Raw genomic sequence first — 27,771 nt, 5'->3', positions numbered from 1 at the left:
GCTTGTTTATTCATTTATTTATTGTTTAAAACATAACAACGTAAATGCATGCTATAAACATCATATCATAACCCCAAAAACTCATTTTAAAAATAAGAATATGTGGTTCCCACAGGGAATTCTGGGAATGCCCTAATAGTAGCTACACCGAATAAATATTACATTGATACAGCTAAGCCTAGGCTGTAGCTCAGCCTAGCTGAGCTACATCAATGTAGCTATAAGCCTAGGCTTATAGCCTACACTATCCATAAAGATCATTAAAACTTTTTAATTATTTTTTTTTTTTTACAATGTACTATTCAGTTTATAAATTATTTGGCATATTTACTTCAGTTTTACAGTTAAGAATATCTGATTAAAAATAAATTGTAGTGCAAAAATACAATGGAAACGGAATTTTACTGCCGGAAAATGACACGTTTCCTGTGTAACTGCATTTATAAAAGTGCTGTATTTGTAACAAACTGTAGCTATTCTTTTTTTCCTCATGACGGCGATGAGCCTGTAGGTGGGTGACACTCTCGGTGGTCTCGTTGATCGTGACATCAGCGGAATACGTTCACAGTTTACGGTTCGCTATGAAGTCTGCGCAAACTCTTACTGAAGACAATCAGAAGCAACTCCCTGTTCCAGGTCCATGGGGTTACATGTGTGATGTGTGTTTTGTAAAACCCTGCATAAACACTACTGTAATCGTCAAAAATTAGTCCGCTATTATTACACTGTTTTGGATGAAAAAAGAAAGAAATGTCGTAAGCGTCATTAACTAATGCGCACACTTTATCCATGTGCTCTCTCCGGTTACCAAGGAAACTGTGTGGGTATCTTGGATACAGTACCAGTAGCGCGTGCAACCCGCAAGCACCACCCACCCCAAGCAAGACATCATCTTTGGCTAGATCATTTTCCAATACGTGCAATTGCCTCATAAAATACATTATAAGATATTAACGAGAGTTAACGGACAATTGCATCGAGCTGCTTGCGAAGAAACAACCGAGTATTTCTTCAATAATGCATACAGCCCTTCGGTATCATAAATAACAATGGGCAATTAATAAGACATTCTCTTCATTACAGAGGGGAAGATGGAATGCCTGCTGCAGTGCCACAGTTGTGTGGAAGTGTGAATGTGTTTGGCTGGGGGTTAAAGTCAATGAAGCACCTAAGAAAGGGCTGACTATGACTCAGGTTTAGTACAGAAGCGCCTGCTTACTGCAATCCCAGTGCACCCCTATAGACTGTACATGGGAACAAACAGAAACACACATACACACACTCAGAAACACATCACTCATATTTAAACACTCAGTTAAGTCCATAGTTTATTATGCACATATACTTTCTGTTAGCACTTGTATTAGGTTCAGTATCTAGATATACAACCCAGTTATGTTCTGACCCTCATTGGATTCTATAAAATTTACCACAAAAAAACAAACCTTTAATGCTTCTCACACAATAACAAGTAATCATGAGAACATTTGATTTAACATTTTTTTGTATAAACTGAATATTATAAAGAGTTTTGTAAGTAAAAAAGAAAGAAAGAAAAAATACATTTTAAAAAGAAGTTTGCCTTTTTCTGAAGATCAAACTGTGTTTGCAGTGCCAAGATCATAGGCTCAAATTGCCAGTGGAATGAGCATGAGCTCATGAAAAAAAATGTACACCTTCAATGCAGTGTCAGTTTCTCTGGATACAAGTGTCTGCCAAAAGCATAAATGTATGTATAAATACTCTTAGAGGGTGCAGAAACAAAACATGACATAACAAAATATACATAAGAAAAAGTTTAAACATCATAAATGTATGTATAAATAGGCCTACTCTTAGAGGGTGCAGAAACAAAACATGACATAACAAAAAAAGTTTAAACATCAGGTCAAATTGACCTGCAAACATCATAATTTTGTATGCACATTGCACAGCATATATAGCAAAGGAATGTTCATGACCCTAAATAAAAAAGGGTCACATTTCAAGAAAAATACCATAGGTTAACCGGTATTTAAAAAAAAATGTAAGTAAGTAGTGAATCTAACATGTTAAAATTAGCAGGTGAAATCACTGACATTAAAATGCAAAACCTTGCTTTTATACCGTGTTACACACATTCATCTCCGCTAAACTTTAATCTAACAGAGCACACCATGGCACTCACTGAGGAGAGAAAAAGAAACCAAGGGAGAAATAAAAAAAGAGAAAGCAAGAGAGAGGGAGGCTGAGTGAAGACAGTGAGATCAATCAAAGTAATTAATCTCTTCAGAACACGATAGCAGATAAGCGAGAGCATGTGAAGGAGGGTTTTAAATGAGAGAGATGAGGAAAATAAAGATTTATCATTTTCTTCAGTGTTATCATGTGTTATATGATATCACATGAGAATAAAAATGAGGAAAGATCTAAACATTATTAAAACAAGGCGATTTAAGGGAAAGTTTTGTGAAAGTTGAAAGCTGAATACGTGTGAGATAAACAGTTTAAGACATTTTTTTATTTATGTAAAATGGCATTTGACATATTATCAGATTATGAAGTGATATTTCAAATGCCACTTGCGCTTTGTTTCATTAACATATTTTTATGATGTCATCCTGCTGAGAGCTGAGAGTGTAACCACTAGAGGGCAATAACTGTCCATTTTTATGTGTCCATTTTAACAAGCATTTGTTTAATTAATTGACTACAGCAGTGTTTAGCAGTCTACAGTAGGCTCTATTCGTTTCTGTAAAAAAAAGTATACATTTAGTAGGATCATTCCAAATATTATGAATAAATAAATAAACAAAGCACTTTCTCACCCCTTATCAAACATAGATAAAGCCCTCTGTTTGTTTTGCTTTCACTATTTAGATGTATGTTGTTAGTGTATTTGAAAGAGTGACCTTGACTAGGCATAAGACTTGAGGAATAAAATAATTTGCACTTGGACATCAATAGTAGTGAAGCAAAAAGGACATCATGGTGTGTTCAAACGGGGGCATTGCCCTTGAGCAGTGTACTTAACCCGCTGTTATTCCACTGAGACTGTCTCTGCAATTAGTGTACTGTACATCCCTCTGGGTGATAAGTGTCTGCTGAATGGTGAATAAATAGCACTGCCTGAGAGACCATCATAAGATGGAAAATATTAAAAACCATTTCAATTTTAAACTGCATTAAGATTGTTTGTATGTTACATGTATTAAGATCCACCATTAAAAAGGAGAGTTAGATGACACAACTGTGTTGGGAGTGATGCAAAATGATTCATTATGTCTGAAGGTAAGAGTTACCCCAGCATTCTGAGTTCATTTTAACGTGCAAATATGTGTTTTGACAAATAAGGTGCTTGAACTTGCATTGAACCAAACATGTTTACAGTAATATGTGTGCAGGGATTACAACGATTTAGACTTTAAGTATGTCATGGGAATGTCAAGAGGAATTCAAAAGCTTCAAGCTGATTTTAATGTATGACAAGTGCAGCAGGTAACTTCTTCCCCAGGGATAACTTGATAAACTAACATCTGTTTCCACTTAGGTTTAGTGAATTCATGCCGTTCGATAATTTAGATTTGTTTGAATTTTGGTCATTTTATTTTTTCTTATTTAAGTTTTCAGTAATGTACATTGCAGTGTTTATTTTAATAGCTTACAAAGTCTGGTACATAAACACATGTAATTTCATGGCATATATATATCAGGAACATTATTTTTTACTCTCCTTTTACGAGATTCTTGTTCTCTGTGAACCTTTACATTAAAGTAAAGATAAAACTAGTACAACTGAATTTTAAACTGCCATGCTCACACATCCTACATGCAACCGCACACAAGAGCGCGTGGAGACGCGTAGACACAGTGCGAGTCTGTGTGTGTGTGTGTGTGTGTGTGTAGACTGAACCGTTGCGTTAGAAAATGAGCAAAGACTCACATTTTCTGTCGACGCTCCATAAAATCGTTTGCCCAATATCCTTCCCTTTAATAAGTTTCTACGCTGCCTGTCCCTTTAAACGAGTCATTTTTTCTTTAATCCTGAATTGATGGTTTAAATGCGGAGATAGATAGAGAACAGATGGTGCGCTTTATATATCAACGTCTACAATTTTTTATTTTTGTTTCCAACGCCCTCAAAGTTATTTTTTAGATGACGGGAAATAAATGAACGCTTCTGTTTTGTTTAAACCAACTGAATACAACTAATTTGATCCAGAATGAAAAGCCTTTAGGAGGTGACCGACAGCATTTGGATACAGGTCCAGGACTGCACAACTGGAAAACTTAACGCTTTCATGGAAAAAGCTCATTTTGGAAATATGCATCAAAAATGTGAGTGAAGAAACTGTCGTGAGGATCATGCATTCTGCTCCAATGAGGTCAAAGTGACAATCTCCGACATGTATGAGGAGAACCGAAAAAGTAAGTTTTATTTTATCATTTAATTCAGATTTTTAGGTTTAGTTTTTATAAATACACATACGTTGTGTATCCGCCGTTAAGTTGTCAAATACAAGCGTAAACTTGTGTCAGTGTATGTGAATTTTATTTCAGTTAAATTTTGTTGTTGAACTACTCTTCAACATTTAAATCATTGGTGTATAAGATAAAACACCTGGCATGACGCAACAACAATGTACTAAACGTTAAGTAAATAACAGAAAATTATATAAAACACCCAATGAACATAACTAAACAAAAATAATAAGAAAATCACTTTTTAAAAAATAAAATGCAGGAATTTTTGGGAATAGGCTACCTCTTCTTAATTAATTTTAAACAGTATGTCAAATGTATGTTAACTTTTAGAAAGGTTATTTAAAAACAGAATTTTAATGGCAATTTGCTGTACAATTGTATAAATGTGCATATTGCTTTGATATATTTTATATTTTATATTATTTCACTTCTCATATTTCACATATATTTATAAAGGCAACTTACAGGCTAGTTTACGTATCCTATTAACAGGTTTTTACTGAAACATTTTTTGTTAAAATAAACATTTAAACCATGTGAAATAGTAGTTGAAATAGGGTAACTGCACCTCTTCTGTCAAAATAATTGACAGTTGTACTAATTAAAGGAACACAAAATGTTATACATGTTAATTATAATGAATGATGAAGCTTTTGAGCCTTGAGCTCTGTTGAGATCAAATTATGAATTTATTTTTCTTGTTCACAGCACCAGATGTTTCACTGCCACAGGGTCATTTTTAGAGCGCAACCTGCACATGCGCTTTATGATAATTTTCTGATTGCAGACAACCTGCAATTACAGATATCATTTGACTTCCATCATAGCCAAGTAACCCCAGCACTGCAGGTTAATGCACATAGTAGAGTGTAATGCAGGGCCTCTGGAGATGGCAAATGAATTTTCTGCTGGTAGTAAGTTTGATTAAATGGGCCTCTAATCTTTGATGCTAACTAGCTCAAGAACCAAATCCTTCTGCTTTAGAAACAAGTCTGCACATGAGAGTTACTGTATGCGTCTCTTTGCACATGTTTCTACACCCTTTAGCTCACTCCATTAAGATAAATAAAATATAGATATATACAAAAGCATTAACCTATGTAGCAATATGCAGAGCACTTAAATTGGTGTTGTTGCCTTCAACTGAAAAATAATGCCACGCTGCAATGTAATAATATATATATTTTTTAAATTATTTATTTATTTATACATTTTTTGGTTAAGTCCATACAAACTGTCTGGCCAAAGAAACGAAGTTTCATGCTTGTTTAATCTTCAATGAGAATCATAAAATTGCCTCAGTATCCACAGCCACACAACTATAGGAGTTGCAGCTTACTGTGTGGTATTCAATTACGGATGGAAATTAAATGACAGGTTCATGCTTTTGAGGTCAGTTTTGTTTATTCATTATGTTCAGAAATAGACATAGATAAAAACTTATGTAAATTTCATAACTTCAAATTTCAAACTCACCTCTGTGTAAAATTATGGACACGCAGCAAATATAATACCATGATTGAAAACCCCACAAACCTGTCTTTAAAGTAGAAGAGAGCCTGTTGGCTTGTGTTAGCCGTCATAGTAAGGGTTACACAGAGCTGCAGCCAAAACAAAACTCATTTTTCATAATACCTTCTTTTAATGATGTGCTAAATTGGCCCCTCAATTTCCATTTGGAGCGTGTCTTTATCAGCGCAGCGCAGCAGTCATGATAGCTCACTTTATAGACCTCACACAGGAGTTTATTTCTCTCTCCTGCCTGCCCATTTTAAATGTTCAATGAAAGTACTGATTGCTGTTATCTCAGGCTGATAGGATTCCTTTCGGTCTCACTGAGGTCTTATGCATATAATTAAGTTATAATTCGCTATCTGCACAGTGTCCTCGCGATCTCCCTCTTGCACCCCCCACCCATGACTCTCTCTGTTAGCTGTCAGCTAGCTGTGCTAGAGGCTAACATCATGAATCCACAGGTACTCACATATGAAAACGCTGGCCCAGAATCCCGCTCTGCACCCCCTCTCACAGTGGGAAGTAGGTCACAGCTGTTACTGTGTGGTTCTCCTCACCTAGTGCAGAGGCCTCCTGTTCATCAGAGACTGTGGCAGATTAGAAAGCTTTGTCTTCTTTATCTTGCTCACCCTCTTTAATATGACCAGAGTCATTCGAGTTTCATTATTTTTAGTTTCTTTGCTCTCTATTACTCCTTTCCTGTGTTCAGAATATGATGAGGAACACTTGTTGTAGCAAATATTGATAAGATTGTAGCAACTATTGATAAGACAATGCCATGGAAAATATAGTAAAACTGAGTGACTTACAGTACTCTTTCTAACCAATACTTGTTACTGTTTACATTGCATCCTAAACATTGGCTCAACAAGAAGTTTTGGGGAGAGTTTCAGGGCAGTTGAACTGTTGATTGAACTGTCACCTCCCCTGTTGGGCCAGTTCTATATCTTAAACTTGATAAAACATTTCATAGATGAGTCGACGCTCCCACACCCTCTATCCCTCCCACTTCACCTCCTGTCAGCTCTACAATGTCCTATCATAATAAAGGCACACAAAAAAAAATGAAAAAGAGAATTACATGAATGAAAAATGTGTAATTGTAAGTAATATATTTTTTAATTGTAAAATAAATAATTAAAATGTAAATATTATACATTTAAGATAATACATTTCGAATTATACATGTAAATATAAAATTATATATTTAAATTCATAACATTTTAAAGGTAATTTGTTGTATTTTTTGTTGTTGTTTTAGGCACTGCTCGAATTGAAGGGGGGCTGGGGGGATCCGGGACCCCCCATAAGAAGTAAAAAATAGACTTAGGGGGGTCCCTCAGACATTTTTATTTGAGTAAAAATGATAATGACAAATGTTATTAAATTCAAGCAATGGATATGGTAAATTAAATTTCGTGAATTATTTACAATAATCTATATTAAGTTTGTTTATGGGCTAGTTGTCATGTCTCTTTAAATTTTAAACGCCCCGCCCCACATCTAAAGACCACTAAGCGCAGGACATCGTTGACATGACTGCTTGATTGGCGCCGCTCTGTCAAGCTAACTTCAGCTAAAAAAATGCTCCATACAAACCTCCAATCGCAGTCGGGAAGAGGAAGCTTCTTACGGACTTTTTTGAGGGGTAATTTTCTCTCTATATCTTTCCACTATATTTATCAACTCCATGTCTTTTGTATTCCTTGCATAAATTATTATTAGGCAGCGGCTATTTGCACCAAGTGCAAATAGCATATTTTTTTAGTGACAGATGCTATTTACACTAAGTGCAAATAGCTATAGATTCTATTTACACTGTTAAAATAGCAAGATTTTCTGCTATTTATACTACTTATTGCAAATAGTGGCAATTATCTGCACCTCAGTATTGTAGTACATTATAAAACAGTATGCAATAATAACGTACTGAGTGTAAATTATAATTTTAATTCAAATTTATTAAATGGATGCCACCTTATTGAGACAATAAAGCCCTCCCTACACCTACCCTAACCCTACCTGATACTTTATTTTCAACTTTTTGATTATTTCCATCATTTTTATTGAAAATAAATGCCTCTGATGCGATATGAGATTTGAAAAGGGGAAAAAAATGTTTGGCAAAAGGTGGGCTCGAACTCGGGTCGATCGCGTCAAAAAGCATGTGCCTTACCATCTACGCCACTGAAACTGATGTTGAATTAGCTGCTTTTTTATTGTTGACTAACGCAATCATACGTTAGTGGGCGGAGTTAGTGTAAATAGCCTTTGCCAACAAGATGGGCTATTTGCACAGTGTAAATAGACACTCCGTTATTATTAGGCCTGGTTCTGGGGTGCTAGAGATCTCGATGAAGATGAGTGACAGCTTTTTAGTAATTATAAAGGGAGTGCTCAGTGTGCGGTGTCTGTGCAATATATAATCCATTCAGAATTGTATAAAACTTGTTTTTCATGCTGCTAAGACCAACGGCCACATACACGCTGCAAAGTTTCGGGAATTACATCGGCATATAAATCACTCTTGAAATAGCTATGATTGACATATTGATAGCCATAGTAAGTTCCTGAATAAAGCAGACTTTTGGACAGAAATGGTTGAATAGTCTGCTGACTGACAGACTCACTCATAACAGTCCACGCCGCCACCTACTGGACGTAACTATGTCAACTGCACTGAAATCGTTGAACGTACACTACTGTTCAAAAGTCATTTCTGTTCACCAAGCCTCCATTGATTTGATCCAAAATACAGTAAAAACACTAATATCATGAAATATTATTACAATTTAAAATAATAATAATACAATAGTAAACAATTTTCAGCATCATTACTCCAGTCTTCAGTGCCTGTACTGTTTACTTCTGTTTTTTTTTACTGCTGTACTAGAGACACTACTTTGTAAATGAATTCTTGAAGAGTTTCCTTGTGTGTGAGTGCTGTGATTGCAGATAAAGCCAACACTCTCTCTCTCTTACGCTTTCATACACCTTTAATGGTATATGCTACTTCCCCGTCACCCCTAGAATAAAAGGGAACGTAACACACATGATCTTCAGAAATCATTCTAATATGCTGATTTGCTGCTCAAGAAACATTTCTGATTATTATTATCCATGTTGAAAACAGTTATGTACAATTTTTTTTTTTCTGGATTCTGTGATGAATAGAAAGTTCAAAAGAAGAACATTTATCTGAAATACATATAATTTGTAACATTATACACTATCGTTAAAAAGTTTGTTTTTTTTGGGTGGAAATAAATTAAAGAAATTAATACTTTTATTCAGAAAGGATGCATAAATTGATCAAAAGTGACAGTAAAGATTTAAAATGTTACAAAAGATTCTATTTAAGATAAATGCTGTTCTTTTGAACTTTCTACTCATCAAAGAATCCTGAAAACCATTTGTACACAACTGGTTTCAACATTGATAATAATAAGAAATGTTTGAGCAGCAAATCAGCATATTAAATGATTTCTCTGAAGGATCATGATCATGATGTGAAAATAGAAAAATATAGAAAACAGCTGTTTCACATTCTCACAATATTAATGTTTTTACTATAAAAAATACAAATAAATAAATAAATAAATATATATATATGCTACATTTCACTGCTGGTTATACTCGGTATAATTGTGTATGTGACAAATAAAAACTCTTGAATATAGCTATACAAGAACCAAAGACTTAAACTACTTCAGTCTGTGTGCATTGAATTTATTTAATACACGAGTTTCACAATTTGAGTTGAATTACTGAAATAAATTTACTTCTCCACAACATTCTAATTTATTGAGATGCACCTGTATATTGGTTTATGTCTTCACCCACTGGTTCCTGAAATTACATTGAGAGCTGTTATGGATAAATGAGTTGACTTTTGAGAATCTCCTGGACATGCCTACGTTAAACTTATAAACTATTATAAAGACTATATCCTGTTTGCCCAGTTGTCTTGCACTCTTTGAATAATACTTAATCTCATCTCTATAGTATCCTTTTGCTACTGTTTAAGTAATAAAAAGGTCCTTAAAAAGGTCCATTTGAAGTTACTGACTGCTCCTTTATCACTGCTTTCTGAAACATTATGAAATAATTATTCCTGTGCCACTGCTGAATTTGAATACCATTCAGTGTGTCTGAAAGCCATCTGAATATTTTCTACAGTTTTTGAGAAATTTCAATGTATTTTTATGTCACATGCTTTTACGGATCTTCAAGTGCCTTATATGTAGTCCCCTGGTATATTTCCCATAGTTGCCCTTTTGGGTCTGCTGCTTTGTCACCCTCGAAATCCAGTATTACTTGGAGTAAGCCATTTAAAAGAAGAATAGTAGCGTATCTCTCTTTGTTATGCAACATTAAATAGTATATAGTTATGCATATTATGATCAAATATATTGTTTATTTTGTATAAATTGTATATTGCGAGACTAACCCCCACACCCACCAAAAAAAAAAAAGTCTGATGGTGGGGACCCCCCATAAGACTTGATTCAATTCGAGCACTGGTTTTAGGGCTAATAAGCAAGAAGAAATCTAACTACTATTTGACCAAGTGAGCGGATAAAAACCTTATTGTTAAGCTCTGGTGATAAATAAGTCATTTCTGTCAACACTCAAAGAAGAATTCACACAATCCCAGCCAATCAGGATTGATGTATAATATAGGAGAGAACCTTTTTTTTTTTTTGATGCTTTATCACATCTCAGGACAAGGCAGGCAACAGGACATTTTTTGGGGGTTTCACTTTTATTGGAAACTCTACTGACAGTACTAAAATAGCACATTTTTGCTATATGTATGTTCTTATTGGTACTTTAAAGTGAACTTTAAAGTTCAAAGTTTGGGGTTGGTAAGAATTTTTTGTGTTTTTGAAGTCTCTGATGCTCGCAGAGGCTGTATATATATTTGATCAGAAATACAGTTAAAACTGTAATATAATACAATTTAAAACAACTGCTTCTATTCTAATGTTTTTTAAAATGTAATTCCTGTGATAGCGAAGCTGAATCTTCAGCAGCCTTTACTCCAGGGTTCACTGTCACATGATCCTTCAGAAATCATTCTAATTTGCCGATTTCTTATCATTATCAATGTTGAAAACAGATGTGCCGCTTAATATTTTAGTAAAAACCGTGATTTTTTTGTGGAAAACCTGATTTTTTGGAGGTTTTTTAATGAGTAGAAAGTTCAAAAGTTCAGCATTTGTTTGAAACAAATCTTTTGTAACATTGCAAATGTCTTTACTGTTGCATTAAGTTGAATGCATCCTTGTCACTCACTGACAATGCTTTAGTTCATTTTAGTTTAGATACTGTTGTTTGCTGTGTCATCCAGACATATGACCATTCGTTAAGTGACTAAACCTCTGTCTTTAGGGAATGGGTACTCCAATGAGGAAGAGGAGGGTGGTGGCGAAGCGGAAGAAGAGGAGGAGGAGGAGGGAGGTGGAGGAGGAGAGGACAATGAGGGCGATGAGGAAGAAAAAGACGAGTGGGAGGAAAATGAACGGCCGAAGATGAACCGTACAGAAACGCTCAATTCCACCACAAGCTCCACTGGAACACAGAAGAAGAAGAGTCAGCATGCGAAGAAGCAGGTCCAGGGCTCCAACCAAGTCCAACGTGCGCCCAGAGCTCTTTTCTGCCTTAAATTAAACAACCCCATCCGCAGGGCCGCCCTTCACCTTGTGGAGTGGAAGTATCCATTACAACTCAGTCAATGACAAAAAACAAAGCTTAAACTACTTCTTTCAAGCTTTGAAAGAGTTTACCTCTATCTGTTGTAAAAAACTTAACTGTTGTAAGTAACATGCTAAATTATGCCTGTTGAATGTAATGGCACTCTAATAAGATCACGTTTACCTTAACATGTAACTCCAGACCATTTGATATCTTTATTCTTCTGGCCATCTTCGCTAACTGTGTTGCTCTGGGGGTCTCCAAGCCTTTTCCCGAAGACGACTCGAATGCCACCAACCATGACCTAGTAAGTATTGCTCTCTCTCTCTCTCTCTACTGTGAAATTGGGGTGGTGTGAATTTCAATTCAGCTTAGAACTGAAAAGGGATTGAAGAACATTCATGGACAACCAGCTTCTAGGTTTTTGTGCAAACATTAAAGGTAAGTTCCTTCAGTATAGTTCCTTTAGTAGTAAAGCTCCTTTAGTCTATTTTATTGAACCTTGTGGAAATGCTCAGCTCCACCATGAGATATGATTTGTAAAATTGTATATAAGGTAAAAATGTGCAATAGCCACCAGAGAGAGCGAAAAGGTGTTTCCCTTCCCAGGTGTTGTTTCATAATCAGATATATTGGGATGGTGCCCGGAACGGAACGCTGACCGAATTCCTGCTGACCCATTTGGGAGGTGTGTTATAGAGCTCAGGTGCAGTCAGAAGCATGTGTGTTTATGTATTATGTAATATACATTTCTTTTCTAATGGTTTGTCCTATCTGTTTTTTCTGGTCTTCTTCTGCTGTGTCTTTTGGTAGCTCTCTGACAGAAAGACAGAAAGACATGAGAACTCAAATTAAGAATGTATGGAACTTTACATTTTATGTAGAATGTAAGCTACTATACTATTAGTAATAATGTATACTTTTTTAGGGGTCAGAAGATTTCTTTTTTTCTTGAAAGAAGTCGATTTTGCTCCCCAATGCATGTATTTAATGAAAAATACAACAACAAAAATAAAAAACTTGCAATATTGATAATTTAGTAATAAGTGTTAAAGTTGGTAAAGTTTAGTATGCATTTTGTTATCCCTCTGAAAATAAAAACAAATGCACAGAGAAACACACACACACATAGGGGCCTAGGCCTCAAGCAAGAGCATTTTGTCACGTGACTCACTTTAGCCACACTATTTTGAATCCTACAGCTGTCCCAGTGTCAGAAATTTCTAGAAGCTTTGTACTTTGAATATAAAAATTTGAAAATCAGGTGCCATGTTGAGGTAAAAATCCTTCTTTTTGCCGTTTGATGATGCGGTATTACTCTGTAATCCCCCTCATCTCATAACCTCTCATTGTATCCAATCCGAGAGCGTCACATTTGATCCACTCAGCAGCCATTCTTAAAGGCACAGTTCACCCAAAAATAAAAAATTCAGTCATTGTTTACTCACCCTCGTGTTCTTCCAAACCTGCATGACTTTATTTCTTCTGTAAAACATAAAAGAAGACATTTTGAACATTTGTCTCCACCAACTTTCATTGTATGGGCAAAAAGAGACAATTTTGACATGAGGATGAGTAAGTGGTGACATAATTTTCATTTTTGGCTTTAATCTCCCTGTGTTACTGTGATGTTGGCACCTGTATTTGCGATTGAAAGGCTTTAATTTGCTTGCACGTTAGTGGCATCGAGGAAACAAAGTGCCTTTTTTATTCACGGCTGCAGTGAGGCATGCAACAATGCGAGGCTGCATGAGCTTGTGCGCACTACAGCTTCACTTCAGCATGCAAAGGTCACTAAGATGAGAGAGAAATCATAAACGAAAGAGAAGCACCCCTAGCTATTGTTTCTCAGTAGGGGTCGGACCAAATGAAACACCTTTCGTTTAAGTCCAGAAATCCTTTCTCCACATCTCGGCACACTAGCACTTTCACTAGGCTTTGCCAAATCAGCCACGTGAGCCTCAGAGTTTGTCCCGCTGTCATCTCGAGTGTACAAGCGCGTGTGACTGCGCCCCATTCGTACTGAAATGCTCGACGTGTTGTGAAGTTCTGTAGTGGAGGGGATCTTCCCTAAGGCTTGTGTGAGACAAACAGGAAGAGAAAGAGAGGAAATGAGAGAGAGGAGACCAATCGAGTTGCATGTGATCAGGACCCTGAACACGACCCCCTTCGGGCATTGCCTCATGCCTGTCCCATCAGAGCATCGCATTCTTTTTATAGAAGAAGAATTTGCATTCAAATGTAAGAGAAGTGCCACTGCAGTGACAAAAGAGCTACAACAGGGTATAATGTGCAACCCAGATGAATGATCACAGTGTAGCATGAACTAATGAACGAACAACAGTGTTTTCTTCCAGAGTCAGCTTTTTTTTTTTGTGGGGTTGTAATATTCACTCGCTGAATTGCATACAGACTAGATTTACATATCAAGAGAAAAACACCAATGCTTTCTAGGAAGCAAAATAACAGTGTTAGTGTTTAAAGTAACCATATAGGCTTTGGTTTTAAATAAATGCAGTTTGCATTTTTGTTTGAAAAAAAAAAGAAAGAAAGTTTGCAAAAGGGAACCTTACATTTTATGATAAAACATAAATAAATAGAGCTAAATACAGTGCCCTCCAAAAGTATTGGAACAGTAAGGCCAATTCCTTTATTTTTGCTGTAGACTGTAAACATTTGGGTTTGACATCAAAAGATGAATATGAGATGAGAGATTAACATTTCAGCTTTTATTTACAGGAATTTTCATCTGCATCTGATACACAACTTAGAAGATAGCACCTTTTGTTTGAACCCACGCATTTTTCATGTAATCAAAAGTATTGGAACATGTGACTGACAGGTGTGTTTTGTTGCCCTGGTGTGTCCTATTAATTGATTATTCAAACAATAAATAGCACTGAATGTCTGCGCTCAGTTTCAGATCCGTGCAGACTGCATTTATAGTTAGTTAGACGTGTAACCAACATGAAAACCAGAGAGGTGTCTATGGGTGAAAAATTAGCAATTGTGAAGCTGAGAGAAGAAGAAAAAACAATCAGACCATTGCACAAACACTGGCAATAGCAAGTACAACCATTTAGAATCTCCTGAGGAAGAAAGAAACCACTGGTGTACTAAGTAATACACCTCAAACGGGTAGATCAAGGAAAACATCTGCAGTTGATGACAGAAACATTGTGACAGCTGTAAAGAAAGACCCTAAAACAACTGTTAGTGACATCCGCAACAACCTCCAGAGGGCAGGAGTGAAGGTATCACAATCTACTGTTCGCAGAAGACTTCATGAACAAAAGTACAGAGGCTACACCAGAAGATGCAAACCACTCATTAGCAAGAAGAATAGGAGACGAGCCTCAAAAATTCTGGGACAAGGTTTTATGGACTGATTTAATGGACCAAAGTGATGGAAAGGCTAAAGTTTGGAGAAAGAAAGGATCTGCTCATGATCCCAAACATACAAGCTCGTCTGAAACACAGTGTACACAGGTGTACATTATAGTACACATTACACAAGTAATGTAATGGCTTGGGCTTTCATCGCTTCTGGGACAGGCTCATTAATCTTCATTAATGATGTAACACATAATGGCAGCAACAAAATTAACTCTACAGAAATATTTTGTCTGACAATTTACAGAAAGATGCAACCAAACTGATTGGGAGATCCTTCATTATGCAGCAAGATAATGACCCAAAACATAGTGCCAAAACAACAAAGGAGTTCATCAGGGGCAAGAAGTGGAAGGTTTTCGACTGGCCAAGTCAATCTCCACACTTAAACCCTGTAGAGCAGTGTTAATCATTGCGCGTCTCGCGAGCCTCATGCGGCTCGCCAAGCTTTACTTTGTGGCTCGCATGGCAGTACATAATATGATGATATGATCATGCAGTCAATACAGATATTTCACAAAAACATTAAAAACAAGCAGGGCTATAACATAACCCATTAAAATACTCACACCATGTCTAAACCGGACGCGAGTTGCGCGATCCGACAAAAGACAATATAACCCATCAGAGTACGTGAGCGGAGTGGAGTGAGAGCGGAGCGGTGTAATTTTGAATGGAGAGAGGAACGGATTTTTTAAAAGTCGGAGCGTTAAAAAAAAAAGTCGTTCCAAGAGCTCTCCACCACCGCTCCAGCACGAGTACAATTCATGCCAACTACCTGTAATATAACTGCATATTTAGCAAGAATTCACGTTAAACATATTTAGCTAGCTTGATAGAGATGGATAACTCAAATAAAAAAGAATGTGAAGGCTATGATGACGTGAGCGGGAAGTTATAGTTCTTTTCATCAGAAACAAAATTGGCACTGCAAAAAGCAACAGGTATACCTTTTAATGCTGATTTTAGCTTGTCATATGGTAGGAAGCTGGAGCGGAGTGATTATTAAATGCTCGGACGAAGGAGAGGAAATTGTTGGCGCTCCACTTCGCTCACATACTCTGGAACCCATTGATGTTGTTTACACTGATGCCTCGTTCTATTTATGACGAACTGTACTGGCACTACGTTCAAATGATTTGCAATGGTTGCTTTTTCGTGTTGTCAGTGTTGACAGACTTTTAGCGCAGCGGGGCACGGCACAACAACTGTCTGGTCTGGTGTAAACACGGCCAGACAGTGCTCTATTACAAATAATTTATATTTTAAAAAATACCTAAAACAGTGGCATTACAAGATGGAAATATAGACTAGAGATATTTACACTTGCTCTGTCCTATGTCCATGACACTGACTCACTGCGCATTTGCCAGTTTTTTTGCTAGCTCTTAACGCGAATGTGTACTTGGATGGTTAGATAATAGATACATGATGGGCTAGTATAGAAAAAATAAATAAATAAGGTCTTCCCAGCATTAAGGTAATCCTGCTTTTTTTTTTTTTTTTTATCATTTTGTCCTAGTTACAAATTTGACTGGTAAATGTTAAAGAATGATAGCACCTTTTGTATTGTGTTGCATTGCATATCAGGGATGACAGATTGATAAAAATACATGCTATTTATGACTGGATGTAACTTTTGATACTTTGCCGTAAAAGTGGCTCTCCGATTGACTTTGCCCTATCAGTGCGGCTCCCATGAAAAAAATAGTGAGGACCTCTGCTGTAGAGTATGCATTTTACCTGCTAAAGAAGAGACTGAAGGGAGTAACCCCCCAAAACTGAAAAAGGCTGCGGTGAAAACCTGGAAAAGCATCACAAAAGAAGAATGCAAAAGTTTGGTGATGTCAATGGGTCACAGGCTTGATGCAGTTATTGAAAGCAAAGGATTTGCAACTAAATATTAAGTCTTTTTCACTTTAATCTGTTAATTCTATCTGTTCCAATACTTTTGGTAACATGAAAAATGGTTGGGTTCAAACAAAAATCTGTGAAACTGTGCTAAGTTGTGTATCAGATCCAGATGAAAATACCTGTAAATAAAAGATGAAATGTTAATCTCTCATCTCATATTCATCTTTTGATATCAAACCCAAATGTTTTCAGTCTACAGCAAAAATAAAGGAATTGGCCTTACTGTTCCAATACTTTTGGAGGGCATTGTATATATTTTAATTATAAAAACAAAATTAAAAACATACATATTAGTCCCCTTGCTTTGAACAAACATAACAAAATATTCAAGTGCAAGGGCTAATGGGTATTCCTGCAGTCACAGTGCTTTTCAGTATTGTCACGTTTAAATATGCACACACACAGGTCAAAGTTTGGTATAATTACAAATTGGTTCATGTTTTTGATAGAAATCTCTTATGCTTGTCAAAGCTGCATTTATTTGATAAAAAATTAGCATTGTACTTTCAGCAAACGCTCTTACAGTTAACGCAGAAAGACTTCAAATTTTGGATTCCTTTTGCCCAATTTTCTTGGCAAGATTATTAACAGTTTTAAAATAATATCTTATCATTTCTATGCCGATGACATTCAGTTATATGTTTATTTTAGTCTAGATAAACTGTCAGTTTTGCAGAACTGTCTAGTCTCCATTAACAAATGGATGGCAGACAATTTTCTTCAATTTAATAATGATAAAACTGAGATGATGATCTTTGCCCTTGATAATATTACACCTAAGGGGGTTTAGCATCGTCTGACCGCAGTGACATAAGAAACCTGGGTGTCATTTTTGACAGAGCTATATGTTTTAACAGTCATGTAAAGTCTGTAGTTCGTTCATGTTTTTTCCATCTCAGGAGCATTGCTCAGATTAGATCTTTGGTTTCAAAAAAAGAGATGGAGATGCTTGTTCATGCCTTTATCTCTTCACGATTGGATTATTGCGATGTTCTGTATACTTGTTTGAACAAATCGTCTTTGGAGCGACAGAATGCAGCTGCAAGACTTTTGACTAGTTCCAGCAAGAGGTCCCACATTACCCCTGTTCTTAAGGACCTTTATTGACTACCTATTGCTTTTTTTTTTATTTTAGTAATTATTTATAGAGCCTTGCATGGTCAGGCACCTTCCTATATTCAGGATCTATTATATGCACATTCTCCTGGTCGGTCTTTAAGGTCTTCTGACCTGGACCTTCTAACTATTCCTAGAACACGTCTTAAGACAAAAGATGATTGTGCTTTCTGTGCTGTGGCTCCAAGGCTCTGGAACTCTCTCCCTCTAACACTGAGAACAATGGGCTTTGTAAACTCTTTTAAAAGACACCTAAAGATGCACCTCTTTGGACAAGCTTTTAATTAACAGTATAGAGATATTTTGTCTCTAATTGGTTTTGTTTTTATGTTTTTATTTTATTTTTGATTGTATATATGTTTGATTTGTTTTACTGATAGTGTTGTAAAACACTTTGTGACTCCTTGTCTGTGAAAGGTGCTATATAAATAAATTTGACTTAATTTACTTACTTTGAAGGGTTGGCAAAAGTGTTAATGGAACCACTGGAATACCTTACTTGTATAATTAATTCAAAGACTGACCTTTTCTACAAAGTATGGGAACCATTTGTAAACTATTTGGACTCTGGGATTGTCAATATTATGCTGTTTGGATTTCATGGATGAAAACTTCTGTACTTCTGAACGTTGAGAACTTCTACCAATATGTAGAAATTTGGACAATTTAGCTGTTTTTTTTTTCACTTTGCTTGTTTTAGTTCTTTCTTTTCTTAAGATCCAAAATTAAAATTAAATTAAATTAAATTAAATTAAAATCAATAATAAAAAAAAAGTCCACAGTGCCAGTAATACCCACAGAAGAAACAAGTTTATATTGAAATCAGAAAAAAGAATAATGCTTGATTTGAGTTAAGTATTTAAAAATGTGCTCACAGTGCAAGCTCAGTCACATTCACATTCACCTGCACTGTCTTCCTCTGTGTTTTTGCTGGATAACAGGACACCCAAATGATGTAAAAGAGAAAGAGACAGAGAGGGTTATTAAGACAGTGAGAGCACAGAGGGTGGTGGTCAGGGGAGATTGTACGAATTGCCTGTTCGTTTGGCTGCTCTAAATGCTCTTGGTCCTGATAAGCAGCTTACTCTTCCTCCCCTGTCTCTCATCACCCTTCCCCCATCACCCCATCCCTCTCTATCTCTCTCTTTCTCTTTCTCTCTCTCGCTCTCCATCTTTGTTGTGATGCTTAAAGCCACATCCTGGATTCCAGGTGCAAAGGAGGTGGCATGTATTTAATGAGTGTGTGTTTGCTGTCAGTCTCTCCTCTCACAGAGCCCTCTGCCATATTGTTTGTCATATTTTACTGTCCATCATCTTGGTCTCAGTTGTCTTCGGTTCATTACTCAAAGGCATTCAGCACTCTGAGCCTGTATGTCTAATTACAAGGGCTGTCAATCGACTGCAAGTTTTAATTGAAATAATTACATGTTTTGCAGATTAATTAAATGAATTAATTTGCGATTAATTGCACATATCAATATGTGCTGAGAAAAGCCCCCAAAATAAGATAATTCAAAGACATTTCACTGTTGTGGCAAACAAAAAAGCACTGAATAGTATTATATTACCACTCAATTTCCCTAGCCTGCGGATATATAACCTATCATCATTATCATCATCACTGGCATACAGCGGTCCAAAAAATATTTCACTTGTTTGAAAAATAAAATAAATATTATTATTTAAATGTATATTATTTTTATTATTATTATTTATGCAAAGTAATTGCATTTATTTGTCTACCAAAGAAAGGTTTTGAATGCTGTCATGGTCTATCTGCTCATCTAAGGAAGGTAATATGCAGTTGAGAGCCTCAGAAATAGTTCATGGACGTTCTGTTCCTGTCGGTTTGCTTAAAGCTTCTGCATATTTTAGACAGAGACATACGGTCCAGCAAATGGACGTTTATGCTGTATGCCACTTTACATTAAATCAAGGACAGCAGTGTGTGTGAGGATGGTTATTATTGTCCAGATGGTATTGTCCTCTGTCTTATACAGATGGTGTGGGTTTTTTTGTGGTTAATTTGCTGTTTCTGTCTATATGTTTGTTTATATGGAGGGAATATGTGTGTGCACACAAGTGTGCTGCCACAGTGGACAGGCTGCTGTTGTACACCAGCAGTGGAAAACGAGAGGGAGGGAGAGAAAGGAGAGGATTAGTAATCCTTTGAAACGCTCACAGATTCCCCATTTTGATGTCCAGCTCTGCTCAGGACCAGCACTCTTTTGTCTCTCTCACTCTCTCACTTACTATGTTGTGAACAGGTCATGGGGTCATACCAGTGCAGACACTTACCTTAAATGTACAGCCTAATTTGTTTTTTACTGTTAACAATTAATTTGCTAAATATGCTGTTTTTTATTGCATATGCTTTTGAATATCGATTTAATGGTATGATTTGTGTGCCTCAAGCTTTCTTTTTTCCATGAGCGACTACATGGAATATTTGTACTTTTAAAACTTGTTTAATTAATTTAAAATGAACTAATGAGGGCAAAACATATTAAAACCTTTTATATAATTTGGTATAAGGTTGTATAATTATGAAGTTATTAAGTTATCATCATTACAACTAATGGCAAAATAAATGTTTGGAAATATAAAGTGATATTTCCTACTGACACACTACGGCAAAAGATAGAAATAACTGACTTAAAACCATTTTTAGCTGGTGAAAATACTAGTGTTCTAATAACTGCCACCACTGTAACAACCTTTTACAATCATTTTTAAAATTACAATCTGATGTGTGTATGTGTGTGTTTGACCTTTTCTTTTTTCTTTGTGTCTCTCCAGGAACAAGTTGAATATGTGTTTTTGATCATCTTCACCATCGAGACGTTTCTGAAGATCCTTGCGTACGGCCTCGTCATGCACCCGAGCTCCTACATCCGCAATGGCTGGAATTTACTGGACTTTGTCATCGTCATTGTAGGGTACGAAACCATCTTCACCGCTCTAGCCATCCATCCCCTCTTGTTTATTTACTGTCTTTTTCACTTGAAAATTAGTCATAATAACCGGAGTGACATCACAGCCTTTCCTCCCATGATTCACTTGCATATTAATTTTCGTAGATTATTTTAATTCAGGTTGTGTAATGGCCAGCAGCAGCTCTCTTATTCATAATTCTCCTCTTGTTCTGCTGTTCTCTTTACCCCATTTTTTCCTCATTTCTCCCTTTTCTCAAGCTCTCCCTCTCGGATTATCTGATCAGATCTGGCTGTCAATCCTCGCTCTCTCACTCTCTCATTGTGTCTTAATCTGACCTACAGAGACTAGGCACTACACTTAATTTTACACACCAGGTTTTACAGCCTGTGGTCAATGTGTGTGTATGTGGGAAGTGTGTAAATACGTTTCATTCACTAAAAAAGAATGAATCTTTCATAATATGCCACTATTTAAACTCATTTTCTTCCTGCGCACATCATAGAGTGTATTTAAAGAGCGACAATCCCCAGAGCTCTGTCTGTCCTGCTAAAATGGGCCTAAACAGCTGTTCTGAGGTCATTAATGGCCAGTTGGTCAGAGTGATGTTTGATTATCTAAGGAAGATGACTGTGCCAGGCATTTAGCGCCTTTTTGAGTATAATTTTGAGAGCTTTTTTTGGTATTGATTAGAGATTTCATTAAGCTCACAGACAGAACCGCTAATGGGCAGGTGGATCTGTTCCAAACACAAGGTAGTACACATCATATTACTGCTGCTTATAATACTGAAGCCATCCTAAGAGTATTTGTCCATGCATGTGTATGCATGAAAGCACAAAGATAGCTGGGATAGGTGCCACAAATATTGTTGCCCAGCCAGCTTCCACAACACTTCAGTACGTTCATTTGGGAATAGAGTTTTGCTAGTCACGCTGTATGTTTTCAAACCACTGAAAAGAACCAGTTCATAAGAGTCATTTGTTTGGGAATCGGGTGACACTGGTCAACATGTATGTTTTTGACTTCCTAAAAAGAACCGGCTCATGAGCACCATTTGTTCAGGAATCAGACTAGTCAAGTCAAGTCACCTTTATTTATATAGCTCTTTTAACAATACAGATTGTGTCAAAGCAGCTTTACAGTATTAAATAGGAAAATAGTGTGTCAGTAATGCAAAAGGACAATAGTAAACACTCAATTTTCAGTTAAAGGCAGTTCATCATTGAATTCAGTGATGTCATCATCCAGCTCAGTTCAGTTTAAATAGTATCTGTGCAATCAAGTCGAACTACACCAGTTACACTCTATATTATGGATTCACTGAAAAGAACCTAGCTTGTATAGGAGTCATCCATTTGGGAATTGGACTGGGCTGGTTTTTTGTTTTATATTCACCTTTGTCATCTCATATTCATTAGTTTTAGTCAGTTTTACTAAAATGACTAACGTGGCATCTAATTTTGGTCTATTTTTAGTTTTAGTTTTTTTATATAAGAAAGTGTGAAATAAAACCGAATATTCGAACACTCTAAATATAATTAAATATTATCATAAGATTTAACATATGAAAACTGTCTTTGTTGTAAAACCTGATCTCTTGCATTCAAATGTTTTTAATCTTTCATTTGACGAATATTTGAAGTTCAGATTATAATGTAAGAAGATCATAATTTAACCTTTAATATTACATTATACATTTTATATGTATTTTAATGAACCATATTTATGTATATTTGCTTTTGTTGTTTGTATTTTGCAGGTTGTTCAGTGTGGTATTAGAGACTGCTACTCATAAATCCGGTGAAACGACTTCCCACATGCCGGGGAAACCGGGAGGTCTGGATGTCAAAGCTCTCAGAGCCTTCAGAGTCTTACGACCCCTCAGACTGGTTTCAGGAGTGCCCAGTGAGTTTGTTTTTGTAATTTAAAGAAAATTAAGCAATTAAATTTGATACCTGATTTAATCTGATTTACATTGCTATGAACTATTCAATGGTATTTTACCCACACAGGAATGCTATTGTGCTCCTGAGAAGGTATTCTGAGATGCTTTGTATGGAGTGATGTGCTTGTGTGATGCATCAGTGTTTTGAACAGTTATAATATTTGATTTAGAGCTCATTAACATTTAAAGAAACATGCAATAAATTGGGTTGCTGTGAACAGAGCTGTTTTTAACAGGGTAAAAAGGGTGTTGTTTACACTACCATTGAGAAATTTTAACCAAAGTATGTTATAGACTTTTCATTAAGACCCTAAAGAATCATATCAACTTGTGGAAAATGGGCATCCGATGACCCCTTTAAATGGTTGCTCTTGGTGTTGTGTTTGTAAACATGGAAGGGTATACGCGGTCAGTGTTTTATTGAGGTTTTAATTTTTGTGTCAAACGTTCACATTCATGCAGCTGCTTTTGGCCCAGAGACATCATTAGATGTCTTCAAACTGAACTACACAGTGCAGAGTAAATGCGTCATCTGCATCAGAATGTTATAATTGGCCCAGAGTAGATGTATTACGTCAGCGCGTTCTGAACTTGTACGTACATTCTGCGTTCACGCATAGCATCATTCCGGCAATTTACTGGTAATGTTACAACTTCTCATACTGGTAAATTGCCGGAATGAATTTACCGGTATTTTTAAAAAGGTCCTGTTCACACATGATCTCTTAACGGTAATTTACAGGTAATTTACCAGTAAAGTCTGTATGTATAAAAGGGGCTATTGACCAACTAACCAAAAAGCCATTTGTTGCTTGTATCTTTACAATACTAAGGTGATGATTTCAAAGAGCGCTCTCCATGGTGCTGAAAACACAATTACATTAGCTACTGTACAACAGAGCTCTGGCGAAGCTGGTCAAGATGGCAGGAAACTGGATCATGTAAACCATTGACTTATTCCACCACAGTATTATTATTATTATTATTATTATTATTATTTAGTCATTTAGCAGACGCTTTTATCCAAAGCGACTTACCAATGAGGACAGCAGAAGCAATCAATTGTAGTATTAAAACAACTAAAAACAGATCCAAAAATAAAAGCTAAAACTTAATAAATACTACCTATATGCATTTTAAAAATAAAGAAATGAAATAAAAATGACAAATCCATACAACAAAATTTCAAAACTTAACATTTAAATGAAAAAACAAAAAATAAAGCTAAAAACAATTAAAAATATTAAAGAACAAAAGGTATAAGAGTATAATAATGACTCTAACATAACACTAAGCCAAACGCCAAAAAACAACTATATGTATGTCTATGTACAACCACACACACATACATACATATATATATATATATATATATATATATATATATATATATATATATATATATATATACATATACATACACATACACATACACATATATACGTACACATTTATAAATTCAATATATATATATATATATATATATATATATAGTTTTATTTCCATTTAGTTTGTTGAAGTATTAAAATAACTCAAATTAAACAAAAATAAAACTTAATAAAAGACCTATACAGTCATAATAAATTCAGACATAATTTCACTAAAAATTAAATAAATAACAAATACAAACCAAACGACAGTAGTTTATCAGTAATCCTTAAAAATAACACTGCCAAACACACATGCTAAATAAACTTACTCAGTAAGAAATGGTTATAAAAAACTGAAACAGAGGTGAAACAAATAGTAGGAACAGTACATTTAGAAACTGTGGTGTGGATCTTTCCTGTATGATGGTATCTCTTCCTCATGTGCTCACCTGCACGTTAATCCTGGCACTTCTCCCAGTAAGGCAAGGTGACATTGAACGAGGACACTTCTTGTTCAAATACTCATTACTTTTGCCAGAAAACACACATAAAAAAAAAAAAAATCCTCACTATGTACATCTGTAGTGCTGTTATGTTCTGGCTGCTATTGTCTTGATTAAGGTAAATTGATGTCGGTGTCAGTCAATCAATCTATCAACCACTCAGTCAGTCATTTATCTAAAATATCAGAAAAAATGTTAATACAGATTTTTATTTTATTTTGACAATAGCAAAGATGAGACGAAAAAGATTATTCATGGTGAATTAAGTGACAAGTCACACACATTTTGTCATGTTGAACATTATTTTCAAATAAAAATGTTTTTGTTGACTAAAATTACACTTCCTTTCAAATGTTTGGAGTCAGTAAGATTTTTTCAAAAGAGAAATTAATACTTTTATTCAGCAATGCTGCATTAAATTGCTCAAAAGGGACAACAGCACATTACATTGTTGCAAAAATGTCTGTGATTGCCATCACAGGAATAATTTAAAAGTAAAATATGTATTAAAATATAAAACCAATATTTTAAATTGTAATAATATTTCACAACATTACTTTATTTGTGATCAAATTCATGCATGTCTGGGTAAACTAAGGGACACAAAAAATATCTTACTGACCCCAAACTTTTGAACATTTGTGTATATGCCATGTATCCTTTAAAATAAATAAACATGTCTTAACGAAATGCTGACTATTTTAAAATGTTATTTGCAAAAATAATCAAATACTAAACTTATATAATGGACATAAACAGTCAGAATGGGAATGTTTTTTCTTATGCAAAAATACAGGTTTGGGTTACAGGTTGTGCTCCATTATGATGATTTTTCTGCTCTGTGTGTGTGCAGGCCTGCAGATTGTGTTAAACTCCATCATGAAGGCAATGGTTCCCCTGCTGCACATCTCTCTGCTTGTCCTCTTTGTCATCATCATCTACGCCATCATCGGACTGGAGCTCTTCATCGGACGAATGCATCGCACCTGCTATTTTTTAGGCACAGGTAACTACACACACTCACATAAAATATTTATGTGCATTTTGTGTCACTCTCTGTCTTACTCCAGCTGTCTGTCTTTTATCTTTCCCAGATAATTATGCAGACGATGATCCAGTCCCGTGTGCGTATGCGGGTCACGGTCGCCAGTGCTATACCAATGGCTCCGAGTGCAGGGGAAAGTGGGATGGACCAAATGGTGGCATCACTAACTTTGATAACTTCTTCTTTGCCATGTTAACAGTGTTCCAGTGCATCACAATGGAAGGCTGGACAGACGTCTTGTACTGGGTAACTACGTAAACTTCGTGTCTTCAGATTGACTGTAATGGGCCATAATTATCTTTTAAGGAAGTGATTGTATATGACACTGATACAGTTGCCTTTGTGTTGTTCTCTATAGATGAATGATGCAATTGGTTTTGAGCTGCCGTGGGTTTACTTTGTAAGCCTGGTCATCTTTGGATCCTTCTTTGTTCTCAACCTTGTGTTGGGTGTGTTGAGCGGGTGAGTTTATAGGATTGATGTGTTTATGGGCAAGTGTGTACAGTGGTCATCACTTTTTGTGGTGGACTTTGTCCCTAACACTTTTTTAAATATCCACAGTGTTGTATTCAGAATATACATTTTATCCATTCTAGCATTTTCTGGGAATCGAACACATGACCTTGTTCAAAAGTTTGGGATCGTTGATATATTTTTCAAAGAAGTTTTTTAAGCTCCCCAATGTACAAATGTAAAATACAGATAAAAACAGTAATATTGTAAAATATTATTACAAATTAAAAGAACTGTTTTTAATATTTTAATATATTTTAAATTGTAATGTATTCCTGTTATTGCAAATCTTTTTTTTTTTCAGCAGCCATTACTCAATCTCAATTATTTTAGTTAAATATTTTAAGCTTATTATTGTTGTTGTTGTTTTTGTGTGTGTGTGTGTGTGTGTGGAAATGGTGATGCATTTTTTTCAGGATTGTTTGATGAATAGAAAGTTTAAAAGAACAGCATTTATTTGAAATATTTTTTAACATAATTATCATTCCTGTCACTTTTGTTCAGTTTTATCCATCAGTTTAATCTAAAAGTATTCATTTCTTACCAGAGGTGGACAGTAACGAATTACATTTACTCGCGTTACTGTAATTGAGTAGCTTTTTTGTGTACTTCTTAAAATCTGTAATTTTACTTTTACTTAAGTATATTTTGTTTAAAGCATTGTACTTTGCTACATTTTAAAACACATTAATTACTGAGTAAAAAAAATCGCTCCCTGGAAACTACTGCAGTAAATAATGGGCAGGAGAACAAACTGGCGCTAAAATCACAAGAAAGATGCAGACGGACAAGACAGGCGTTATGGTGCAGACCCAGCTGAAAACAAAACCCTGTCGTATTCTGCTGAAGTTGAACTCGAAGGAAATGAAGTGAACCCCTGGCCATATTTATGCTCTATAATGCAGTGTAAGCTGTGTTTGCCTAGGGAGACCGAACTAGCAGCGTATAAAATCTCGACATCACCTCTTCGCAAGCATGTAGAGAAAAGGTAAATACTTACATCGTTGCTTTGGTGGTTAAAATGAAGCTTTGCCAGTTTAGCAAAAGGTTTTGCAAAAATTAGCCAAAAAGACAGTGGTGCAGGGTGTGCGATATATATTGTCTGTGATAATATCGTAATTGTTGTTTTAATGATGTGCGATTTTACATTATCAGTATTTTGCCAAAAACCAAACAGAACACTCCTACAGAATGCAGTGAAGCAGGTTAGACTAGTGCGCACGCACATTTAGAGTGCGTTCTTTCACTGTGTGATTCAGTCTGTTAAAATGCAATTAGAATGATCACAAAATTTAAGTTATATGGGCAGAAAATGTATATATTTACATTTACATTTAGTCATTTGGCAGACGCTTTTAT

At 35.7% G+C, this 27,771-nt stretch overlaps 1 protein-coding gene across 1 annotated transcript in view; it reads left to right on the top strand.

The window, feature by feature from the left end:
* Positions 1 to 4,385: 4,385 nt before the first annotated feature.
* LOC306849259 (voltage-dependent L-type calcium channel subunit alpha-1D-like) overlaps positions 4,386 to 27,771 on the top strand; it is a gene marked incomplete at both ends in the record, with an annotated part of 51,666 nt that continues 28,280 nt past the window's right edge. Inside the window, 8 exons of the mRNA XM_079384167.1 lie at positions 4,386 to 4,407; positions 11,374 to 11,695; positions 11,878 to 11,983; positions 20,899 to 21,038; positions 22,796 to 22,941; positions 25,708 to 25,860; positions 25,949 to 26,145; positions 26,258 to 26,361. Of these exons, the coding sequence (XP_079240293.1) occupies positions 4,386 to 4,407; positions 11,374 to 11,695; positions 11,878 to 11,983; positions 20,899 to 21,038; positions 22,796 to 22,941; positions 25,708 to 25,860; positions 25,949 to 26,145; positions 26,258 to 26,361 (1,190 nt within the window). The remainder of the gene's footprint in view (positions 4,408 to 11,373; positions 11,696 to 11,877; positions 11,984 to 20,898; positions 21,039 to 22,795; positions 22,942 to 25,707; positions 25,861 to 25,948; positions 26,146 to 26,257; positions 26,362 to 27,771) is intronic.

Source organism: Barbus barbus (assembly GCF_936440315.1).
Source record: "Barbus barbus genome assembly, chromosome: 29".
In the NCBI taxonomy this organism is placed as follows: domain Eukaryota; kingdom Metazoa; phylum Chordata; class Actinopteri; order Cypriniformes; family Cyprinidae; genus Barbus; species Barbus barbus.
The sequence above is the reverse complement of the archived record's forward strand: the minus strand, read 5'-3'. Positions and strand labels throughout refer to the sequence as shown.